Raw genomic sequence first — 25,330 nt, forward strand, 5'->3', positions numbered from 1 at the left:
CGTCTGTCCCACCTCAACTTAACTAGGATATATCTTTCTTCCGGGTCTATCATAGTTTTTTCCACTGTGTATTCTATACCTTTCTTAATGAAGATTGCCACCCCTCTAGCTCTCTTCTCCTCATAAGTAGTGTGAAAGACTTGTCCCACCCATCCTTGCTGTCATTTTTTATGCTCCTTTGTGTTCAGGTGTGTTTCTTCTAGTATAGCTATGTCTGTGTTTTTTTTCCTCAAGTATTTTAGTATTGATTTTCTTTTTATAGGGGATGTAATACCCCCTACATTCCACAATGTGATTCTCATTTTGTAATTCCTAAATCAATCTCTGTACTATCTGTTTCTCCACCCTCTCTCCCCTCCTCCCCCCTTGGTAGCGGTGTGCTGTTTGAGAATGGTATGAGTGTGATCTCGGGAGTGTGGGAATGTGTTTTAGTACTCACAGTTCGGCACCCCGAGAGGTCGATCCCGCCTCCAGAGTCGTGTGCAGCAATACAAAGTAGTTTGTCAGATTTACTGTAGAAAGGATACAATCCAGAATATTAATTAAATAAAACTAACAGTGTAATTCAAACAGATGTTGAAACTAGGTGTCAGTTCACTCTATAACAAACTGTTAACAAGTATATAACAAATACAATACAAACTTCACCCCACAGCCCTCCCCCCACCCCCTTATATTAAAGGGTATTTATTTAATGGATAAAGGAAAGCCCCACTTGAGGGTTTAATGATCCCCCATTTTTAGTATAGCGTTTAGATGAGTTTGAAATAGTTCCTGATAGCGTCCGTTTATTCTGAGATTATTTTCAGGGTTCTATTTCCTCTTCTTGGTCTTTCTCCACTGGTCTGTCGTTTCTTAGTTTGTGCTTTTCTAGGAACAGTTGCAAGAGTGCTTCAGCATTTTGAAACAACTTCGGTCCTGTAGATGTCTGTAGTCTAAGGCGAGCTGGGTAGAGTAAGGCCACAGTTTGTCCCTGTTCCATTAGCTCTTTACAGTAGGGAGAGAACTCTCTTCTTTTTTTGGCTACTTCCGCTGAGTAATCTTGAAACATATAGATCGGTTTTCCTTCATAGGTGTTCTCTGGGTTTTGCCTGTATGCTCTTAGTAATAGCATCTTATCCTTGAAATTCAAGTAACGAATCATTATCTGTCTTGGAGCTGTATTTTGTGCACCCTGTGAGACTGCACTTCCACTCTTTCAGCGGTACATGGGATGTGTTCAGGAGAAACCTTTAGGAGCTTTGGTAGAGTACTTTTTGCGCCGTTTTCCTCTCCCCTCCTTCTTCTCCTCCTTACTCTGTTTCGTTTGTGTGGCACTATTTCTAGGATTTCTCCCCCTCTACAAACAGTTTTTTACCCTCTGATGGGATGTTTTAACACCCGCACTTTACCCTTACAGGGAGCCGTCGCCGCCCCTGTCTCCTCCTAGTGCTGTCCTTCAATTGACATCTTGGTGGTGGAATTGGTGGAGTGACTCCTCGCCTTATCTAGTAGCCCGGCAGTGTCAAACCTCTCTGCCTAGGGTTGTAGGCTTTGTGGGCCACTAGAGAGGAGAAATCGGTCCGTTTGGCTGGGTTCTCCTAAAAAGCTTGTACGGAGCTCTTTCTGCTGCGTCCTCTCCATTAGCCCTCTCACCGGAAGTCTTCAGGTAGCCTTGTTTTTATTCTAGTAACAAGACCAGATTGGATCCCTTCTCTAAATGATGTTGATTTAAATGGTTGGTGGAATTTGACTGTTGAAAACCAGCTGCAATAAAGAAGGTGCAGTCAAAAATGTTCACACTCACATAATGGCCTCTATTTAACAAGCTGTCTACTTTACTGCATTCGCCGGCCCCAATACGCCCGCCTAAGTTTGCCTAACCTCGCTGCCGCTGACCTGAATACGCTTGCCAAATTTATCAATAAAGCTGTCAAAAAGCCGCGCACCAAGTACGGAGCGATGAGTAGCGGACTGTGTTATTTATCAGTCATCGATCTTGCTGCTCTTCGGCTTTTCCCCAGCTTTATTGATACCCTGTCACTAAGCACCCACACTATACTATACTGTTTTACCCCCTATACCACCACCCCTGGAGCCCCCCGCAACTAAATAAAGTTATTAACCCCTAAACCGCCGCTCCCGGACCCCGCCACAACTATAATAAATATTTTAACCCCTAAACCGCCGCTCCCAGACCCTGCCGCAACTATAATAAATATATTAACCCCTAAACCGCCGCTCCCAGACCCCGCCGCAACTATAATAAATATATTAACCCCTAAACCGCCGCTCCCGGACCCTGCCGCAACTATAATAAATATATTAACCCCCTAAACCGCCGCTCCTGGACCCCGCCGCAACTATAATAAATATATTAACCCCTAAACCGCCGCTCCCGGACCCCGCCGCAACTATAATAAATATATTAACCCCTAAACCGCAGCTCCCGGACCCTGCCGCCACCTACATTATACCTATTAACCCCTAATCTGCTGCCCCCTATACCGCCGCCACCTACATAAAGTTATTAACCCCTATCCTGCCCCCCCCCATACCGTGGCCACCTATATTAAAGTTATTAACCCCTATCCTGCCCCCCCCTACACCGCCGCCACTATATTAAACTTATTAACCCCTAAACCTAAGTCTAACACTAACCCTAACACCCCCTAACTTAAATATTATTTAAATAAATCTAAATAAAAATTACTATTATTAACTAAATTATTCCTATTTAAAACTAAATACTTACCTATAAAATAAACCCTAATATAGCTACAATATAACTAATAGTTACATTATAGCTATTTTAGGATTTATTTTTATTTTACAGGCAACTTTGTATTTATTTTAACTAAGTAGAATAGTTAGTAAATAGTTATTAACTATTTAATAACTACCTAGCTAAAATAATTACAAAATTACCTGTAAAATAAATCCTAACCTAAGTTACAATTACACCTAACACTACACTATCATTAAATTAATTAAATTAATTAACTACAATTAAATACAATTAAATAAACTAAACTATAGTACAAAAAAACAAAACACTAAATTACAGAAAATAAAAAAAAGTTCAAGAAGTTTAAACTAATTACACCTAATCTAAGCCCCCTAATAAAATAAAAAAGAACCCCAAAATAATAAAATGCCCTACCCTATACTAAATTACAAAGTAATCAGCTCTTTTACCAGCCCTTAAAAGGGCTTTTTGCGGGGCATTGCCCCAAAGTAATACAACTCCCCCCAACATTAAAACCCACCACCCACATACCCCTACTCTAAAACCCACGAAACCCTCCTTAAAAAACCTAACACTAACCCCCTGAAGATCACCCTACCTTGAGCCGTCTTCACCCAGCCGGGCCGAATTCTTCCTCCAAGCGGGGCAGGAGAGGTCCTCCATCCGGCCGAAGTCTTCATCCAAGCGGGGCAGAAGAGGTCCTCCATCCGGCCAAAGTCTTCATCCAAGCGGCGTCTTCTATCTTCAATCATCCGGAGCGGAGCCATCTTCCATCCAGCCGACGCGGAGCCATCCTCTTCCAACGACATCTTAACACCGAATGAAGGCTCCTTTAAATGACGTCATCCAAGATGGCGTCCCTTGAATTCCGATTGGCTGATAGGATTCTATCAGCCAATCGGAATTAAGGTAGGAAAAATCCTATTGGCTGATGCAATCAGCCAATCGGATTGAAGTTCAATCCGATTGGCTGATCCAATCAGCCAATCGGATTGACCTCGCATTCTATTGGCTGTTCCGATCAGCCAATAGAATGCAAGGTCAATCCGATTGGCTGATCCAATCAGCCAATCGGATTGACCTCGCATTCTATTGGCTGTTCCGATCAGCCAATAGAATGCAAGGTCAATCCGATTGGCTGATTGGATCAGCCAATCGGATTGAACTTCAATCCGATTGGCTAATTGCATCAGACAATCAGATTTTTCCTACCTTAATTCCGATTAGCTGATAGAATCCTATCAGCCAATCGGAATTCAAGGGACGCCATCTTGGATGACGTCATTTAAAGGAACCTTCATATGGTGTTAGGACATCGTTGGAAGAGGATGGCTCCGCGTCGGCTGGATGGAAGATGGCTCCGCTCCACTCCGGATGATTGAAGATAGAAGACGCTGCTTGGATGAAGACTTCGGCCGGATGGAGGACCTCTTCTGCCCCGCTTGGATGAAGACTTCGGCCGGATGGAGGACCTCTTCTGCCCCGCTTGGATGAAGAATTCGGCCCGGCTGGGTGAAGACGGCTCAAGGTAGGGTGATCTTCAGGGGGTTAGTGTTAGGTTTTTTTAAGGGGGGTTTGGGTGGGTTTTAGAGTAGGGGTATGTGGGTGGTGGGTTGTAATGTTGGGGGGGGTTGTATTTTTTTTTACAGGTAAAAGAGCTGATTACTTTGGGGCAATGCCCCGCAAAATGCCCTTTTAAGGGCTGGTAAAAGAGCTGATTACTTTGTAATTTAGTATAGGGTAGGGCATTTTATTATTTTGGGGGGCTTTTTTATTTTATTAGGGGGCTTAGATTAGGTGTAATTAGTTTAAACTTCTTGTAATTTTTTTTTATTTTCTGTAATTTAGTGTTTGAGTTTATTTAATTGTATTTAATTTTAGGTAATTGTAGTTAATTTATTTAATTAATTTAATGATAGTGTAGTGTTAGGTGTAATTGTAACTTAGGTTAGGTTTTATTTTACAGGTAAATTTGTAATTATTTTAACTAGGTAGTTATTAAATAGTTAATAACTATTTAATAACTATTGTACCTAGTTAAAATAAATACAAACTTACCTGTAAAATAAAAATAAATCCTAAAATAGCTACAATATAATTATTAGTTATATTGTAGCTATCTTAGGGTTTATTTTACAGGTAAGTATTTAGTTTTAAATAGGAATAATTTAGTTAATAATAGTAATATGTATTTAGATTTATTAAAATAATATTTGTTAGGGGGGTGTTAGTGTTAGACTTAGGTTTAGGGGTTAATAAGTTTAATATAGGTGGCGGCGGTATAGGGGGGGGCAGGATAGGGGTTAATAAGTTTAATATAGGTGGCAGGGGGGTCCGGGAGCGGCGGTTTAGGGGTTAAAGATTTAATTTAGTTGCAGCGGGGTCCGGGAGCTGCGGTTTAGGGGTTAATAGGTTTAATATAGGTGGCGGCAGGATAGGGGTTAATAAGTTTAATATAGGTGGCGGCGGGGTCCGGGAGCGGCGGTTTAGGGGTTAAACAATTTATTTAGTCTTGGAGGGGTCCGGGATCCGCAGTATAGGGGTTAATAACTTTATGTAGGTGGCGGCGGTATAGGGGGCGGCAGATTAGGGGTTAATAGGTATAATGTAGGTGGTGGCGGGGTCTGGGAGCGGCGGTTTAGGGGTTAATAAGTTTATTTCGTTGTGGCGGGGTCTGGGAGCGGCGGTTTAGGGGTTAATAAGTATTATGTAGGTGGTGGCGGTGTAGGGGGGGCAGATTAGGGGTTAATAGGTATAATGTAGGTGGCGGCGGGGTCCGGGAGCGGCGGTTTAGGGGTTACTACGTGTAATGTAGGTGGCGGCGGTATAGGGGGGCAGGATAGGGGTTAATAAGTTTAATATCGGTGGCGGCGGGGGCCGGGAGCGGCGGGTTAGGGGTTAAACATTTAATTTAGTTGTGGCGGGGTCCAGGAGCGGCGGTTTAGGGGTTAATAAGTTTAATATAGGTGGCGGCGGTATGGGGGGCAGGATAGGGGTTAATAAGTTTAATATAGGTGGCGGCGGGGTCCGGGAGCGGCGGTTTAGGGGTTAAACAATTTATTTAGTTGTGGCGGGGTCCGGGATCCGCAGTATAGGGGTTAATAACTTTATGTAGGTGGCGGCGGTATAGGGGGCAGCAGATTAGGGGTTAATCGGTATAATGTAGGTGGCGGCGGGGTCCGGGAGCGGCGGTTTAGGGGTAATACGTATAATGTAGGTGGCGGCGGTATGGGGGGTCAGGATAGGGGTTAATATGTATAATGTAGGTGGCGGTGGGCTCTGGGAGTGGCGGTTTAGGGGTTAATAAGTATTATATAGGTGGCGGCAGTGTAGGGGGGGCAAATTAGGGGTGTTTAGACTCAGGGTACATGTTAGGGTGTTAGGTGCAGACATTTCCCATAGAAATCAATGGGATATCGGGCAGCAGCGAACATGAGCTTTCGCTGCTGTCAGACTCCCATTGATTCCTATGGGATCCCCCACCTCCAGGGCGGCGGATTGAAAACCAGGTACGCTGGGCCGGAAAAGTGCCGAGCGTACCTGCTAGGAATTTGATAAATTCCAAAAGTAGTCAGATTGTGCCGAACTTGCGTTCGGCACATCTAGAGTGACATAAGAATCGATCTGTGTCGGACTGAGTCCGGTGGATCGTAGCTTACGTCACAAAATTCTACTTTTGCCGGTCTGTAGGGCTTCATAAATATGGCGAATCAGCCTCGCCACAAATACGCTGCGGAATTCCAGCGTATTTGCGGTTGACGGCTTGATAAATAGAGGCCATCAGATTAATGTAATTGCTAGACTGCAGACAATTCTTAAAACTTAAAAAGTGTTTGCTGTCCCTTTAACCCGTGTGATGCTGAGGTTAATGGGATGGAGTAGCAATTTAACAGCCCACAAACAGAGATACACAGGCAAGAACAGTGCAGGGCATCATCTTTCTGCAGTATGTGAGTTCACCACTGAACATTGCCAAACATTTTGCCCCCAGCCAACATCAAACATATTTCTGTTTCTCTAATCTAGCTGAGCAGGTACAGTACTAATATGGGAAAATTGGGGCAAACTGGAAAGTGTGCAAGTTCTAGATCATGGTTTATAATGTAAGCACAAAATATTAATAACAGTTACAGCAAATTACATTATAACCATAAGGGTTAGCAGCAGACATCATGTTATTACATTAAAGCATTATCTGCTGTGTGAAGATTTGGACGACTCTGAATTCAGCAAGCTGATATTTTACGCTTTTTATTTTTGCTCTCCTTTTTGGTGTAAAGTGAATCAGACATTATTAGGGTTGTAAGCATCTAAAAAAAAAAAAAACTTGGTGAAGCTCCTGAACATAATAGAAAGCTTTAAATTATTTGAAATATGTGAGTAAAATTTGATGCAATTAAAGCTTTATAGTTGGAAGCAGAACTATTGCACATACTTTGAATGAAGTTCAGAAGCGGAAATTTGACTGCAAGTCTGACCTATGCTCTTCAAGAACGCCACACGCAACTTCTGCTCTTTGTGCCTTGGTCATTTCTTTCAATAGAGAACCCTGTGGCTACGGCTGCCGCATATATAACCCCCCAGAAATATGGGTTACGAAGTACGGAGATACTTGTTTGTTCATCAAGTGAAAAGCAGTGTTTCATAACCTTTAGCTATGGTTGGCCCACTTACCTTGTGCTTGCTGCAAGAGCCCATCATGGAGTTTACCACGTATGCTCTGACTAAACTATATGGCCTATTGGATTCCTATCAAGCTATATTGGAAGACATGCTCAGGGTGGCATTTCAGTCCCCAGATGATCCTACCATGGCGCTAGTTCTTCAACCTAATCCCTCTTTGATGAATCAGGGTGGTGGCAGCGCTTTGGGGCCCTGGCGCTTGCTACATACCTCCCGTGCACCTCAGAACAACCAGCGGAGGAGATATGGAGGTACATAGCATCAGTAGATGCTGGCGAAGACTGCAACTCTGAGATAGAGGCCTGGAGCCTGGATTGCGACATGGATGTCACTACTAGCCTAGAGGAAGCTAGCAGAGACGACAGACAAGTGCCGTGAGACATTGGAGCAGCACCAGAAAGAGGTGGATCTGACACACACAGAGATCGCAACTAGACACCCCTTTGCACTGTATGGGTATATTGCTCTTGAATGTCTGGTCAACATAACCAGACAGCTTCTTTCCCAGTTCTTATGGGGTCAAAAGCAGATATGGCAAAGTGTGGGGAACTTTAAGTCTGGGGTGGGATAATCTGCTCACTAGCCCCAACATAGTGTCTAAACGATGGTGCAGGGCGATATAAATGTTATCAGTCTGCAGTCTGTGTCAGGCACTATTCTATCCTCTCCTGACTATATCATGGGATGGGATTTTCTTTATTCATAACAAGTTTATTGTTCTGGAACTCTAATCTAGCACAAGACACATTTACTTCCAGGAGTACTCCACTTTTATTGTTTAGTAGTAATTTCAATCTAACATAACATACATCTACAGATGTCTGCATATATATGTTTATTCTTTTGTAGCCCTGTATCATATTAATATGTGATGTTCCAGGTTTCCCTGCACTAACGTTATAACCTGTGTGACGTGTTAAGATTTTCTAAACCTTACCAATATGGTGAACACTGTTTATTTGTTAGTATATATGTGTTGCTTCAAAGCCACTTAACTGCTATTCTAAAAGAATTAATGTGCCTAATATCTGTACAAACTTTTGCTTAGATTTTATTTATAGGAGCAGCCCACATTACTAAATCTATTTAAGCTATGGCTCTTGTTACGGCTATTAACCTACCTACTACTGCTTAATATTTTACCGTGCTGTCTACGGCTGAGGCAGCGCAATATAGGCTGTATTAAGGGAAGGAGAGCCAGTGAGATCTGGGCAGTATTAAGTAATCACTGACGCCTAGATTTAGAGTTCTGCGGCCAAAGGGGTGCGTTAGCTACGCGTGCTTTTTTCTGGCCGCACCTTTTAAATACCGCTGGTATTTAGAGTTCACAGAATGGCTGGGTTTTCAGTGCGTTAGGCTCCAAAAAGGGAGCGTAGAGCATAATTTAACGCCACTGCAACTCTAGATACCAGCGGTGCTTACGGACGCGGCCAGCCTCAAAAACGTGCTCGTGCACGATTCCCCCATAGGAAACAATGGGGCTGTTTGAGCTGAAAAAAAACCTAACACCTGCAAAAAAGCCGCGTTCAGCTCCTAACGCAGCCCCATTGTTTCCTATGGGGAAACACTTCCTACGTCTGCACCTAACACCCTAACATGTACCCCGAGTCTAAACACCCCTAACCTTACACTTATTAACCCCTATTCTGCCGCCCCCGCTATCGCTGACACCTGCATATTTTTTTTAACCCCTAATCTGCCGCTCCGTAAACCGCCGCTACTTACATTATCCCTATGTACCCCTAATCTGCTGCCCCTAACACCGCCGACCCCTATATTATATTTATTAACCCCTAATCTGCCGCCCCCAACGTCGCCTCCACCTAACTACACTTATTAACCCCTAATCTGCCGACCGGACCTGAGCGCTACTATAATAAATGTATTAACCCCTAATCCGCCTCACTCCCGCCTCAATAACCCTATAATAAATAGTATTAACCCCTAATCTGCCCTCCCTAACATTGCCAACACCTAACTTCAAGTATTAACCCCTAATCTGCTGATCGGAGCTCACCTCTACTCTAATACATTTTTAACCCCTAAAGCTAACTCTAACCCTAACACCCCCCTAAGTTAAATATAATTTTATTCTAACGAAATAAATTAACTCTTATTAAATAACTTATTCCTATTTAAAGCTAAATACTTACCTGTAAAATAAACCCTAATATAGCTACAATATAAATTATAATTACATTGTAGCTATTTTAGGATTAATATTTATTTTACAGGCAACTTTGTAATTATTTTAACCAGGTACAATAGCTATTAAATAGTTAATAACTATTTAATAGTTACCTAGTTAAAATAATTACAAAATTACTTGTAAAATAAATCCTAACCTAAGTTACAATTAAACCTAACACTACACTATCAATAAATTAATTAAATAAAATACCTACAATTATCTACAATTAAACCTAACACTACACTATCAATAAATTAATTAAATACAATTCCTACAAATAAATACAATTAAATAAACTAACTAAAGTACAAAAAAAATAAAAAAATATTTACAAACATTAGAAAAAAATTACAACAATTTTAAACTAATTACACCTACTCTAAGCCCCCTAATAAAATAACAAAGACCCCCAAAATAAAAAAATGCCCTACCCTATTCTAAATTACAAAAGTTCAAAGCTCTTTTACCATACCAGCCCTTAAAAGGGCCCTTTGCGGGGCATGCCCCAAAAAATTCAGCTCTTTTGCCTGTAAAAAAACACATACAATACCCCCCCCAACATTACAACCCACCACCCACATACCCCTAATCTAACCCAAACCCTCCTTAAATAAACCTAACACTAAGCCCCTGAAGATCTTCCTACCTTATCTTCACCTCACCGGGTATCACCGATCGGTCCTGGCTCCAAAATCTTCATCCAACCCAAGCGGGGGCTGGCGATCCATAATCCAGCCAATCAGATTGAGCTCGCATTCTATTGGCTGTTCCGATCAGCCAATAGAATGCGAGCTCAATCTGATTGGCTGATCGGATCAGCCAATCGGATTGAACTTGATTCTGATTGGCTGATTCCATCAGCCAATCAGAATTTTCCTACCTTAATTCCGATTGGCTGATAGAATCCTATCAGCCAATCGGAATTCGAGGGACGCCATCTTGGATGACGTCCCTTAAAGGAACCGTCATTCTTCAGTTGGACGTCGTCGGAAGAAGATTGATCCGCGCTGGAGGTCCTCGTGATGGAGCCGTTCCTCATCGGATGAAGATAGAAGATGCCGCTTGGATCAAGATGGTTGCCGGTCTGGATCGCCTCTTCTTCCCGGATAGGATGAAGACTTTGGAGCCTCTTCTGGACCTCTTCAGCCGCAGGATTATGGATCGCCAGCCCCCGCTTGGGTTGGATGAAGATTTTGGAGCCAGGACCGATCGGTGATACCCGGTGAGGTGAAGATAAGGTAGGAAGATCTTCAGGGGCTTAGTGTTAGGTTTATTTAAGGGGGGTTTGGGTTAGATTAGGGGTATGTGTTTTTTTACAGGCAAAAGAGCTGAATTTCTTGGGGCATGCCCCGCAAAGGGCCCTGTTCAGGGCTGGTAAGGTAAAAGAGCTTTGAACTTTTGTAATTTAGAATAGGGTAGGGCATTTTTTTATTTTGGGGGGCTTTGTAATTTCATTAGGGGGCTTAGAGTAGGTGTAATTAGTTTAAAATTGTTGTAATATTTTTCTAATGTTTGTAAATATTTTTTTATTTTTTGTAACTTAGTTCTTTTTTATTTTTTGTACTTTAGTTAGTTTATTTAATTGTAGTTATTTGTAGGTATTGTATTTAATTAATGTATTGATAGTGTAGTGTTAGGTTTAATTGTAGGTAATTGTAGGTATTTTATTTTATTTATTTATTGCTAGTGTAGTGTTAGGTTTAATTGTAACTTAGGTTAGGATTTATTTTCCAGGTAATTTTGTAATTATTTTAACTAGGTAGCTATTAAATAGTTATTAACTATTTAATAGCTATTGTACCTGGTTAAAATAATTACAAAGTTGCCTGTAAAATAAATATTAATCCTAAAATAGCTACAATGTAATTATAATTTATATTGTAGCTATATTAGGGTTTATTTTACAGGTAAGTATTTAGCTTTAAATAGGAATAATTTATTTAATAAGAGTTAATTTATTTCGTTAGATTTAAATTATATTTAACTTAGGGGGGTGTTAGGGTTAGGGTTAGACTTAGCTTTAGGGGTTAATACATTTATTACAGTAGCGGCGAGATTCGGTCGGCAGATTAGGGGTTAATAATTGAAGTTAGGTGTCGGCAATGTTAGGGAGGGCAGATTAGGGGTTAATACTATTTATTATAGGGTTATTGAGGCGGGAGTGAGGCGGGTTAGGGGTTAATAACTTTATTATAGTAGCGGTGAGGTCCGCTCGGCAGATTAGGGGTAAATAAATGTAGGCAGGTGGAGGCGACGTTGAGGGGGGCAGGTTAGGGGTTAATAAATATAATATAGGGGTCGGCGGTGTTAGGGGCAGCAGATTAGGGGTACATAAGTATAACGTAGGTGGCGGTCGGCAGATTAGGGGTTAAAAAAATGTAATAGAGTGGCGGCGATGTGGGGGGACCTCGGTTTAGGGGTGTATAGGTAGTTTATGGGTGTTAGTGTACTTTAGAGCACAGTAGTTAAGAGCTTTATAAACCGGCGTTAGCCCAGAAAGCTCTTAACTATTGACTTTTTTCTGCGGCTGGAATTTTGTCGTTAGATTTCTAACGCTCACTTCAGCCACGACTCTAAATACCGGCGTTAGAAAGATCCCATTGAAAAGATAGGATACGCAATTGACGTAAGGGGATCTGCGGTATGGAAAAGTCGCGGCTGGAAAGTGAGCGTTAGACCCTTTAATGACTGACTCCAAATACCAGAGGGCGTTAAAAACCAGCGTTAGGAGCCTCTAACTCTGGTTTTCACGGCTACCGCCAAACTCTAAATCTAGGCCTGAGAGTCCTTGACTTAATAAGTAATTTTCACTGTATAAATATACTGCAGTCAACCCCATCAATAAGATATTACTATGCTAGGAGAAGGCTATTTTTGTTAAATTGTGTGAAGCAACACCATGGTAGTTTGTTGTAAGGTTGAATCCTTTATCCAGAGTTTGCTTTATAGTGTAAACGGACAAATATGTCCCCATATTATTGATATGCTCTAGCATTCAAAATGTGACTATTCTATACATTAGTACCTTAAAACGCTGAACTAAACTCAAATACTAAAGTCACAGATATATGATGCTACTAAAGCTACCCTCCACCTTTAGAACAGACTGCCCCATTAAACAGATTTTGGGAGATGCAAATTTTACAGAGGGACAGTACCAGATCATCATTACCCTGTTCAGGCTATATTAATACGCACATAATATTAGATGCCATATATTAAGTACCTATATAATTGAAAAAATTCCAACTATACCTCCTAGTGATAGGCAATGTTCATGAATGTTGATAACTAGTTAAATTATTGCCTGCTACCCCTCTTACAACTCTTAAGCTACATAAATGCACACTGCGGCCTTATATCCTGTCAAAACCCCTATAAGATTTTATAATTTTCTAGCCGTAAACAACATTAGAGTATTGGAATAACTGCATTTTTCATAGCCTGTCGGATCTATTGTAATATTCAGGCTACACTATAGCTACACTACTGCCTTACATATATTTTTTCCAATAACCTACTTTATGTCTTAATAAGTCTTATTAGTTATTGATTTTCTATATATGCTAGGTCCATGTGAGATCATATTAGGTGCATTAACTTGAATTCAGTAAGTCTTCGTATCTGAACTGAATATTCATATTACTCCTGCTAAACCCGTTTTATATCCTCCTACATCACCTATTTTGAACAATATGGTAGTATCAGTTAATAGTCTTTATTTATCTGTTCACTAAAGCCCATAGCTATTACATACACAGCTGTAATTCGATGTATTCTAGTAATATATAACCCAAATTTGGATAGCTCAAGAGAAGCCAATATTATATAACAGGGTTATGCTATGCGCTTCTATCCAAACACTAAATCAGGGGTTCATCGACCAATATATATATGAGAAGTGCATATGTTTGATGCATGTTTTCTTTATCTGTTATTGTCTTTCTATTCTTTAACATCACTTATTTGCAAGTTGTACCACAGTCAATGAGGGCTCTGAAATACTCTATGTTTAAGTTACTGCTCCTTTTTAGTTTGGGCCCATAGTGTGCTTATATAAGTCCTTGTTATATATGTTATAAAATAAGTCAATCAAGGTTCACCATTTGGGATCCAAGAGTGGTCCCCTACTGACAGTGGCTGTCTTCTGTAGCTTGTCTTTTTATAGTACTGCAAGCTCCAAAGTGGCCTCATATATCATATAGAAGACATAGAGTCTAACTGGCAAGCATTATGTTTATTACTATTCCTGGACATGTCATATAAAAGTTCTCTGTCTATCTTGGTTCTGTGTATGAAAACAATACCTCTGTACAGACTAAAACTGATATACACTGTTTATATGCCGTGAACTGAACCTTAATAAAAATACATTAAAAAAATATATTAGTCACAGACAATCACTTGGTCAAGCTTTACCATATTAAATTTCCCTCCAATGTAGTGTTAGGTGTCTCCCCAGGGGGGTAAGTGTCAGGTCAGGCCGAAGCCACGGGGCCAGTGTACCACCTGAGGCATATGTAGATTATCTGATAAGGGCCCCTTAGAATGACTCAGACCACGCAGCATTATGATCTAAAGCCAATTCTGTTTATTGCACAGTGCAAGCATTTCTTATAGTGACATACAGGGTTAAGGGGATGACACGTTAGGACCGCGTCATCTTACACAGTTATACAGAGCAAAGTACAATGTGAAGCTGGAAAATGAGTTTCTCATAACAAGAATTACATAGTCATAATAGGCTAACATCTGCGGAGACAGCAAGGTTTCTGAACCATCTTATTGACATTATCTTCTTCTTGGCGTACAGCCAGAGTACATTGACAAGGCCGAACAGCTAAGGAAACTATCATAACATGCACATAGTTCTCACTACATAATAACCCAGTATAATAAAAGTCTAATCATTACAAAATGGATGCTAATCATCACAAGATGGCTGCGAGGAACAAGATGGCTGCCGTCAGGTTCATATTACCCCTAACACTTATTCTAGAGTTGACATCACGGAAAGATATGTAGCATGATTTTCAGTGCTAAATTACATGAAAGAGGTCAAAATAAATAATGAAAGCATGGCTCAAAATTTCCATTCGCCGACTCACCCTGGGTGAGTAGACATTGAACTGGAAGAGAGAGAGAAAAATTCTGTGTATAGACTATGCAAGATAACCGGCAAATGTATATATTTGTAATAATTGTATTAAAACAACTTAATGTGTTTTGGTTTAAAATGAAAAATGACTGCACAATAAGCTATTTTCACAATGGATAAACATATGAGGTGGTAGGGTACCGGGAGGGGTGTGGGCAGATGATGGGTGGGATCAGAAGTTGCGAGTGATATTTTGGTCTAGCTAGTAGCGTAGGACTTTAAATTTTGAGTGCTGATGAAAGTATATTGCAAATTTGTTTTACTAGGCTTAACCTCTTAACGACATTAGGACATTCCATGCGGTCCTGAAAACACTGTGCCATAACGACATTAGAACATTCCATGCGGTCCTGAAAACACTGTGCCATAACGACATTAGAACATTCCATGCGGTCCTGAAAACACTGTACCATAACGACATTAGAACATTCCATGCGGTCCTGAAAACACTGTGCCATAACGACATAAGAACATTCCATGCGGTCCTGAAAATACTGTGCCATAACGACATAAGAACATTCCATGCGGTCCTGAAAACACTGTGCCATAACGGCATTAGATCATTCCATGCGGGCCTGAAAACACTGTGCTATAACGACATAAGAACATTCCATGCGGTCCTGAAAATACTGTGCCATAACGGCATTAGATCATTCCATGCGGTCCTGAAAACACTGTGCTATAACGACATAAGAACATTCCATGCGGTCCTGAAAACACTGTGCCATAACAACATTAGAACATTCCATGCGGTCCTGAAAACACTGTGCCATAACGACATTAGAACATTCCATTCAGTCCTCAAAACACTGTGCCATAACAACATTAGAACATTCCATGCGGTCCTGAAAACACTGTGCCTTAACGACATTAGAACATTCCATGCGGTCCTGAAAACACTGTGCCATAACGACATTAGAACATTCCATGCGGTCCTGAAAATACTGTGCCATAACGACATAAGAACATTCCATGCGGTCCTGAAAATACTGTGCCATAACGACATTAGAACATTCCATGCGGTCCTGAAAATACTGTGCCATAACGACATTAGAACATTCCATGCGGTCCTGAAAACACTGTGCCATAATGACATTAGAACATTCCATGCGGTCCTGAAAACACTGTGCCATAACGACATTAGAACATTCCATGCGGTCCTGAAAACACTGTACCATAACGACATTAGAACATTCCATGCGGTCCTGAAAACACTGTGCCATAACGACATAAGAACATTCCATGCGGTCCTGAAAATACTGTGCCATAACGACATAAGAACATTCCATGCGGTCCTGAAAACACTGTGCCATAACGGCATTAGATCATTCCATGCGGGCCTGAAAACACTGTGCTATAACGACATAAGAACATTCCATGCGGTCCTGAAAATACTGTGCCATAACGGCATTAGATCATTCCATGCGGTCCTGAAAACACTGTGCTATAACGAAATAAGAACATTCCATGCGGTCCTGAAAACACTGTGCCATAACAACATTAGAACATTCCATGCAGTCCTGAAAACACTGTGCCATAACGACATTAGAACATTCCATTCAGTCCTCAAAACACTGTGCCATAACAACATTAGAACATTCCATGCGGTCCTGAAAACACTGTGCCTTAACGACATTAGAACATTCCATGCGGTCCTGAAAACACTGTGCCATAACGACATTAGAACATTCCATGCGGTCCTGAAAATACTGTGCCATAACGACATAAGAACATTCCATGCGGTCCTGAAAATACTGTGCCATAACGACATTAGAACATTCCATGCGGTCCTGAAAATACTGTGCCATAACGACATTAGAACATTCAATGCGGTCCTGAAAACACTGTGCCATAATGACATTAGAACATTCCATGCGGTCCTGAAAACACTGTGCCATAACGACATTAGAACATTCCATTCGGTCCTGAAAACACTGTGCCATAACGACATTAGAACATTCCATTCAGTCCTGAAAACACTGTGCCTTAACGACATTAGAACATTCCATGCGGTCCTGAAAACACTGTGCCTTAACGACATTAGGACATTCCATGCGGTCCTGAAAACACTGTGCCATAACGACATTAGAACATTCCATGCAGTCCTGAAAACACTGTGCCATAACGACATAAGAACATTCCATGCGGTCCTGAAAACACTGTGCCATAACGACATTAGAACATTCCATTCGGTCCTGAAAACACTGTGCCATAACGACATTAGAACATTCCATTCGGTCCTGAAAACACTGTGCCATAATGACATTAGAACATTCCATTCGGTCCTGAAAACACTGTGCCATAACGACATTAGAACATTCTATTCGGTCCTGAAAACACTGTGCCATAACGACATTAGAACATTCCATGCGGTCCTGAAAACACTGTGCCGACATTAGGACGGCATGGAACATCCTAACTTCAGAGCCCGCCCTTTCCCATAAAACCTACACTCTTGGCAATGCAGGCAGTCCCCCAGGAGCCAATCAGCGCTGCTGGCGTTACATCATCCCAGTTACAGGCAGTCACTGATACAACGTGACAGCCAATGATTGGAATTCCCTCTACCTCTTTCTTTCCCCAGTGTAATCTGAGGCGAGAGATCACTCCTACAAAGTTATATACATCTTTAATAAAAAAAAACTTTAAATGAAAAAAATTAAACCTTTAGGTGCTGATTACAGAGTTATTACTGCACCCACTCTGATCAGTAAGTGGGAATTGGTGGGTTTGTTAAGGGAGTTAGGGTTAGGTTGGAGTAAAAATATGAATAATAATAATTTAAAAAAAAATAACCCTCTCGGTGCTGTTTAGGTCAAATTTTCATGTATGAAGACTAAAATGGCAAGGCCCCATATTTGACCCTGTAACTTCCCGAAACACCATAAAACCTGTACATGAGGGTATTGCTGTACTCGTGGGACATTGCAGAATACAAATATGGGCGTTTGATTGCAGTAAAATCTGTATATTATGGTTGAACAAATATAACTTGCATTCTAGGTTTTGTTTATGTTCAGAACTTGGACAATTTGCATCTGTCCTTATGGGGTTAAAGGGACTTGGTAGTCAAAATTTAAATGTACAGAAGTGTATTTCAATTTTGAATGGAACCATTTTTCCAATATACAAAAAAGCTTCTGTTAAAAGCTATCGCTATTTTTTGTGGGCACAGGCACATATTTTGTGCACTTCCTTTGCACCCAGATTAGACAGACTGCCTTCCTAGAGATAAAACGATGGCTTGCTGCTAAGTAACTGCTGATATATATATATATAATGTCTGATCTGGGTGCACAGGAAGTAAACAGCATATGTGTGTACGCCTATAAACAAAAAGACAGATTTTATTAGAAGCATTTACAATGTCCTTTTAAAGGGACATTATACACTCATTTTTTCTTTGCATAAATGTTTTGTAGATGATCTATTTATATAGCCCATAAAGTTTTATTTTAAAATAAATGTATAGTTTTGCTTATTTTTAAATAACATTGCTCTGATTTTCAGACTCCTAACCAAGCCCCAAAGTTTTAAGTGAATACAGTCAGCTACCTTCTCCAGCTTGCTGCTGTTTGTGTAAAGGGTCTTTTCATATGCAAAAGAAGGGGGAGGGGGGGGAGTGTCTTATTTGCCACTCGCAGTGGGCTTTCCAGTTACCTTTTCAACAGAGCCAAACTGACAGCTTCTAAGTAAGTTTTTAAACAGTTTTATACTGGATTTTTATATCAGTATCTGTGCATCTTATTCTTTATACTAGTGTTTATTACATGCAGTTATATGAAAATGAGTGTATACTGTCCCTTTAACTAAATAGTTTATTTAGAAATCTCAAGGTATTTACTATTCCTTATATAAGTACTGAATTTTGAAAGATATGCTCACAAAATACATTTAAATAGCATTTAGACCTTATCACTTTGAGTTTTGCAAATCGTTTATAATCTGCTTGAAAACCCTAGTGACAGTGTTTATCTTATCTGGCTTGATTGTGCCTAATTTGACCTAGACATAAATAAGTTTGTGCAATCACTGCAGTATGACGCCAATGTTTTAAGAGGTGTCTAACAGCAAAAATAAGCAGTATAAGTAATTAATGCAGATTACAATGCTGTGTAATTTCCATTCATTAAATGAATTGATTTATGGGGAAATACATTTTTAGTTAAATGTCCCTTTAAAGGAATATGAACCCCAACAGTTTTATTTTGTGATTCAGACAGAGGATACAATTTTGTTGAAAAGATACCTAGAGAACAAAGAAAATTTAATAATAGCACTAAATTAGAAAGTTAAGAATTGAAAGAAAAATGTTGGGTTTCATGACTATTTAGGTGATATAATTATGGGTCTGCATATATCATATGTGATATCATTTACTTATATTTTTTATCCTCCAGGTTTAAGCTTCACAAAATGATGTAGCCTCTCTTTTCCTGTTTGTTGATTGTATGAAGTTTGATGCAACACTGAGCCTCTTCTGCTAAACAAATACCCAGGGAGCAGCTATCCCTTCATTATGAAAGTAGATTTGTTTACTTTCAATCAGTGACATGCAGTGAGGTCAGAGGCTGGTGAGGCACTAGATATGATACGCCAGAGAAACACATGTACAGAGGGCCGCAAGTACCCCCAACAGGGCAGGTTTAAATGATAGCTGAACCAGTGCACAGGTGACATAATAAGGTGATGGGTGAGAGCAAGTTAGTAACCACTGAGTTACTGATCAGCTGATTACTTCACCTGTGCACTGATTCAACTATAATGAAAACCTGGCCTGTTGGGGGTACTTGAGGACCATTGTTGAGAAACACTGCACTAAAGCACCAGCTCATAGGAAATGTATTGATTACCTGGAGAATAAAGCACACATACTCTGCTCACTGACACCCACACACACTCCGCTCACATACACACTCACACAATTCTGTGGCACAGTGCCAGTTACTAAGCAATTAGAATGATCCACAATCTCTTCTCTACTCACTACTGTATTGTAAAAATAGAAATAATTTACCATACAAGTTTTACACAAAGGACAAGTTATCAATACTGCCAACACAGCTGCTGCAATATGGTGTTCAAGAAACGCACGTGCGCATCCCACTTAGGTATGCTCTTCAACAAAGGACACCAAAGGATGCCAAAAGAATGAAGTACATATTAATAAAAGTAAAATAGAAAGTTGTTTTTTTGTGCAATTTCTATCTGAATGATGGAAATTTAATTATGACTTTCATGTTCCTTTCAAAAACGAATTTGATTTGCTGACATGGGGCCAGTAACAGTTAATGCTAATTATCAAAATAGAAATAACTAGAAAAGTCTATTAAAATAGCATGCTCTACCTCAATCATGAAAGTTTAATTTTAAATGTGTTTAACCAGTTACTTTACAGTGGCATTATTTCTAAAAACATTTAACTGCAATAATTACATATATTTTTTAAATTACTCATTATCTCCTTTTTATTAATATAAACTTGTATAAAAGCAGCACATATTAAAAACACAATGCAACAGCTTTCAACTGATTTGTGAATTACAAGTTAACAGCAGTCTTTAAATAAATGGAGACACAGATAAAAATAAAAATAGATACTGCATCCTCTGACTGAACAGACATAACATATATGGAGTTTGTACCTAATTAAATCAAATAACCATGAAAAAGGGAGGCTTAGCAATATTCAATGTCAAAAACTTTAGTTTAAATAATGTGGACACTGCACACTTAACTTCAAACTCTGGATTTTAAATGATGGATTTAAATTTGAATTGACCCTTTGACTTCCTGTCAGTATTGGGTTATGCTCACTTACTGTCCCCCCTGTTAATGAGCTGCATCTGAACACAATTTGTGAATCACAAGAGATGTAGAATACAGTACTACTTTACTCTTCTGCTTGGTGTCATCTGTTCTTAGGTTACCTCAGCTTCCAGTTGTGTCACATGACCCTGCTCACTGCATCCTCCTTCTGATTAATCTATATATCCTTCACTTGCTAGGAGGCATCAAGAGGGGTGCCTCCTATTGGTCCCAATTTTTGCTGCTAATATATTGACAGAACACAGGTGGCGCTGCAGCACAGCCTTTCCTTTGACCCATGTACTGCAATGGAGAGAAGCGTTCCTGTACTTGCCTCTCCATAGCATTACATGGGGGGGAAATATTTTTTTTGACTTTTTTTTGTTTTAATTAAAATGTAATTAAGCTTTGGCCACATATGGCAGGGTAGGCACTGCCTCCCCTGCCTCCTATGAGTGCACATCCCTGCTTTCAATCCTGAATTTAACCTAAATATACAGCTCTGTATCCACAAATAAATATTGTGTTGTGTTTTCATAGCTGTGAGAGATGTATCAAACTGGAGTGAGAACATGAGAAAGCCCTTGGAGAATCTGTATGGAAAGAAGTATTTAGCAAAGACTTTTTCAAAAAGGGTTGACGCAGTCTATCAATTCACCAGTCGTCCGGATGGTAAGAGTTAAATAAAAAAAATCTTTAAAGTAATCCTTTTGCTGCTCTTCCATATATAAGATAGAAAATGTTTGACTAATTATCTTTTAAAAAAACGGATGTGCAGTGCATTAAGTTGAGAATGGTTGAGGAAATAAAGATGCAAAATAAAAGGGTGTAAAATGTATATTTATTAAAGGGAAAATCTAATGGGAAAATAAAATGCTGTAATTTGTTAGAGCTATTTATTATAACACTAGTGCCCCTTGTAAATTACGAGATCCAATCCAATTAAACAGATTTTTTTTTTTTAATGAAAACCCTTTCCAAATTGTTGAAACCCCCCATGATAACCCCATATACAGTGTGTATAATAATTTAGTGATCCTAGATTTAAAAGCTCATTCTTGAGTCACATTCCCTGATTAAGACAGTAAGTTATAAATACGCTGATACAGTAACTGTCTTGCAGAGTTTACAGTCCCTTTTGACATTCCTATGTTTCACACATTAGTCATTCTTCTATCTCTGCTCCTAATTGTCCTCAGCAAAATATATTAGATAAGGGAAACCTAGGTTATAACATGGCTACCCATTACTTTATAGAAAATAAAACTTTACACTTATTTCTTCAATATTTAAACAATTAATACAATTTAAACAATCTACATTCTTATCTGAGACTAATCTTTGCTTTGAATAAATCATTCTGTCTAGCATTTATTTAGATTATAAATGGAGCACAAAAATGCAATCGGTAAGGTACGTTAACATTGCTAGAGCCCAATCTATAACGCTTCTATTTCTGCTCTTATATTACAAGTCCTAATGTATTTTTATCACGTGAGCACTAATCTAGCGTATGCTAACATCTGCATGTCAGAGAGTGCAGCTGCATTATATCCCTCACATAATAGATTTGTCAGATAACTCTTCCTTTTTAGTTCTGTGCTACACAATTTCAGTGAACATTAACAGGCCCATTTATCAAGCTCCGTACAGAACTTGAAGGGCCGTGTTTCTGGCGAGTCTTCAGACTCGCCAGAAACACAACTTATGAAGCAGCGGTCTAAAGACCGCTGCTCCATAACCCTGTCCGCTTGCTCTGAACAGGCGCACAGGAATCGCCGGACATCAACCCGATCGAATACGATCGGGTTGATTGACAGCTCCCTGCTGGCCGCGAGTCAGCAGGGGGCGGCGTTGCACCAGCAGCTCTTGTGAGCTGCTGGTGCAATGTTAAATGCGGAGAGCGTATTGCTCTCTGCATTTAGCGAGGTCTTGCGGACCTGATCCGAAGTGTCGGATCAGGTCCGCAAGCCCTTTGATAAATGGGCCTGTAAGTATAATATTCTACACACACATATATACATATGCATATACACATTCCCAGTTCCACCCCTTGTCATTTACCAAATCCTTTTCATTCTTCAACAAAACTTTTTTTTTTTAATAAACCTTTGTTTCTTATGTATTGATTCTATATTTAACTGAAATTCTTTATTTTCATAGCATTTTCATGTTTTGCACGGTTACATTTTAAAGCGGTATTGTGGTTAGAATTACACTTAATCGACCACTTGTAATACCAGCACAATGAGCACGCTATTATTGCTCTTTGTTATACATTAAACGTTTTTGGTGCTAAAAATTCTTTGTATTAAAATGAATTGAAATATCTGGCAGGTAATATTTGTCGACATCTGCTTCCCTTGATTAAGTGTCCAACTTTGATAATACATGGGGATAAGGATGTAATGACCCCGCCGGTTCACCCACAGTTTTTACACAAGCAAATCAAAGGCTCAAGGTAAGTTTTTGTCTAATTTAAAGGGACATTAATTCTATACCTTAGATTTTCTTCATAATACTGCAGCTCAATAGCTGGTTTTAGCAATTTACAACAATTTGAAGAAATCCTAGTTTACAGAATTTGTTTTTTACCTTTTTAGGGAGGGTTAGAATGTTTACACAAATGTGAGAGGTGTTTAATATTCCTTTAGGACTTGATTCTATTGCTAAACTAAAATGTACCACCAAGTGTTAACAACAACAAATCTATTACAGTTTTATGCAGACTTTTATTGTTGCTACCAGGTGGTACTGTTTACAACTGCAATAGAATTTAGACCGTAGGCTATAAAAGACAAATTGTATAGTTCGGGAGGGGTGCGCTGTGATCATTATTGAATGTAAAGGGGCAATACTGGGGTAATTAGTTATCTGGGAGTTATTTTTGAGTCTCCTTAGGTCCTAGCACTTTGAAGACATAAAAGTGTTCATTGATTGAATGTGCTAGCAGAACACTGAGCTAAACTATTACACAACTTAACATACGGCGGCTGCTTTTCCTTCGTCTATTTTACTTTCTGTTATCTCTACTCTTGCAGGTTGCATCTTATTCCAGATGGGAATCACAATCTTCATTTGCGCTTTCCGGAAGAATTTAACAAATTGGTAGAACATTTCCTATGTCAATCTGAAAAAAAATCTATAAATTAAAGAAACATAATACTCAATTGTTGTCTCTGTTCCACAGTGCTTTTTTAAAATAATAGATGTCTATGTGCTGGTTAAAGTCAGCTTTTTCTACGTGCATTGTCCCTATCAACCAATGAGCCCCAGTAAAACCTACACAGTCATGCACTTTCTGTTGTTACATTAAATTTAACAGTGTTTGCCATCTTTTCATGTGAAACATATTTTAAATTGTTCAATGGTCTTTTCTTTCACATAAGAAAAAAAATAAATTGTCTTTTTCTGAAGGCAACGTATTGTATTCTAATTTATATTTTTCAAGTTCTCCTTTTATGGAAAATTTAAATTTCAGAGTAAAATCAGATCACTAAATTATATATTCTAATTTTGTTTCCAAAGGTAATACTAAGAGCTGTTTTATATGTAGTCGACCAATTTTACTAGAATGTGTCGATTTGTCATTGTAATACTTTAATACTGTAGAATGTTTCTCAACTCCAATGTATTTTCTTTGCCTAAAATGTATTGAAAAGTCTTCTATTTAGTTTTCAAATAAAGACAAATAATTTCAGGTGCTTTAAATTATGTTGTTGTTTGTTTGTTTTTTTCATTTGAATTGAGTATATTTTCTAAGTAAGTATTTAAAAAATGACTGTGATTATTTTAGCAGTTTGGCTATGTGTATACAATGTACTATCTTACAGAAGGGGTTTGGCCAAATAGATCAAATAAAAAAATGCTTAGTACAAAGATATTTTACTATGATTATATCCAATGAAAAACAACATCTAACATCTGTCATTAAAAAAAAAACCAGAAAAGTGTTTTCTGATGGATTGGAATACCATCAGTGCGGTGCATGCCAGTTGCAGTTATTGTTAAGTGCTCAATAATCTTTGACCTTCTGGCTTGTGTCTGATCACTTTAAGATTAACACTCTCTAATCACTAGTGCACATGTTTCTCTATAGTGTCTGATAGATGATTTGTACATCAAACAGCATTAAATCAGCGGAACTCCAAACTGTCCCCCAAATTTGCAGGACATTTTGTCCCTATCTTTCAGCGTGAAAACAGGGACCGCCTAACTTACCTTACTTTGCCCATAGAATGCCCATCTTCATCCACTGCTCCCCAGCTATACCCACAGTGCATGTCATGACTCATTTACGTGACTCCACATTTGGGAAATATTGACATGTATAAATCAGACAAAGTGCAGACTAGCACAGGATTTGTATTAAGAATATCAGAGAGTAATAATGTCTTATGATAAGTGTGAGTTTGGTTGATGTGTCACAGAACTGTTACAATTAATGTGCCTGTACATATTTATACTGTATACCAGTTGTATTATGTAGTGTGATGACCTCAGCCTGCTGTCACTTTTAATGTCACAGTGAATGATGTCACAACTTAATAGGGTTATATATGGCTGCTGCTGAACTGCTTCAGTTATTGGGGTTACTGTAGCTTCTTAATACTAAACCCAATTTTTTTTTCTTTCCTAAGATATGGAGAGTAGACAACGTCATTCAAATTACTAGTGGGAATATCACTCCTGGCCAGCAGGAGGAGGCAAAGAACACCACAGCAAAGCTGTTAAGTGTCACATTATGTATGTTGAGACTAGA

The 25,330-nt window shown here is 39.3% G+C and overlaps 1 protein-coding gene across 2 annotated transcripts in view; it reads left to right on the forward strand.

Moving 5' to 3' along the window:
* The window catches only part of LOC128660709 (valacyclovir hydrolase), a 103,399-nt gene extending 79,120 nt beyond the window's left edge, over positions 1–24,279 (forward strand). For both annotated transcript variants that reach the window (XM_053714670.1, XM_053714669.1), the window contains exons 5-7: positions 21,109–21,240; positions 22,906–23,029; positions 23,610–24,279. In XM_053714670.1, the coding sequence (XP_053570645.1) occupies positions 21,109–21,240; positions 22,906–23,029; positions 23,610–23,721 (368 nt within the window). In that variant the 3' untranslated portion in view covers positions 23,722–24,279. The remainder of the gene's footprint in view (positions 1–21,108; positions 21,241–22,905; positions 23,030–23,609) is intronic.
* Positions 24,280–25,330: the final 1,051 nt, after the last annotated feature.

The sequence above is a fragment of the Bombina bombina genome, chromosome 5 (assembly GCF_027579735.1).
Source record: "Bombina bombina isolate aBomBom1 chromosome 5, aBomBom1.pri, whole genome shotgun sequence".
Lineage (NCBI taxonomy): Eukaryota > Metazoa > Chordata > Amphibia > Anura > Bombinatoridae > Bombina > Bombina bombina.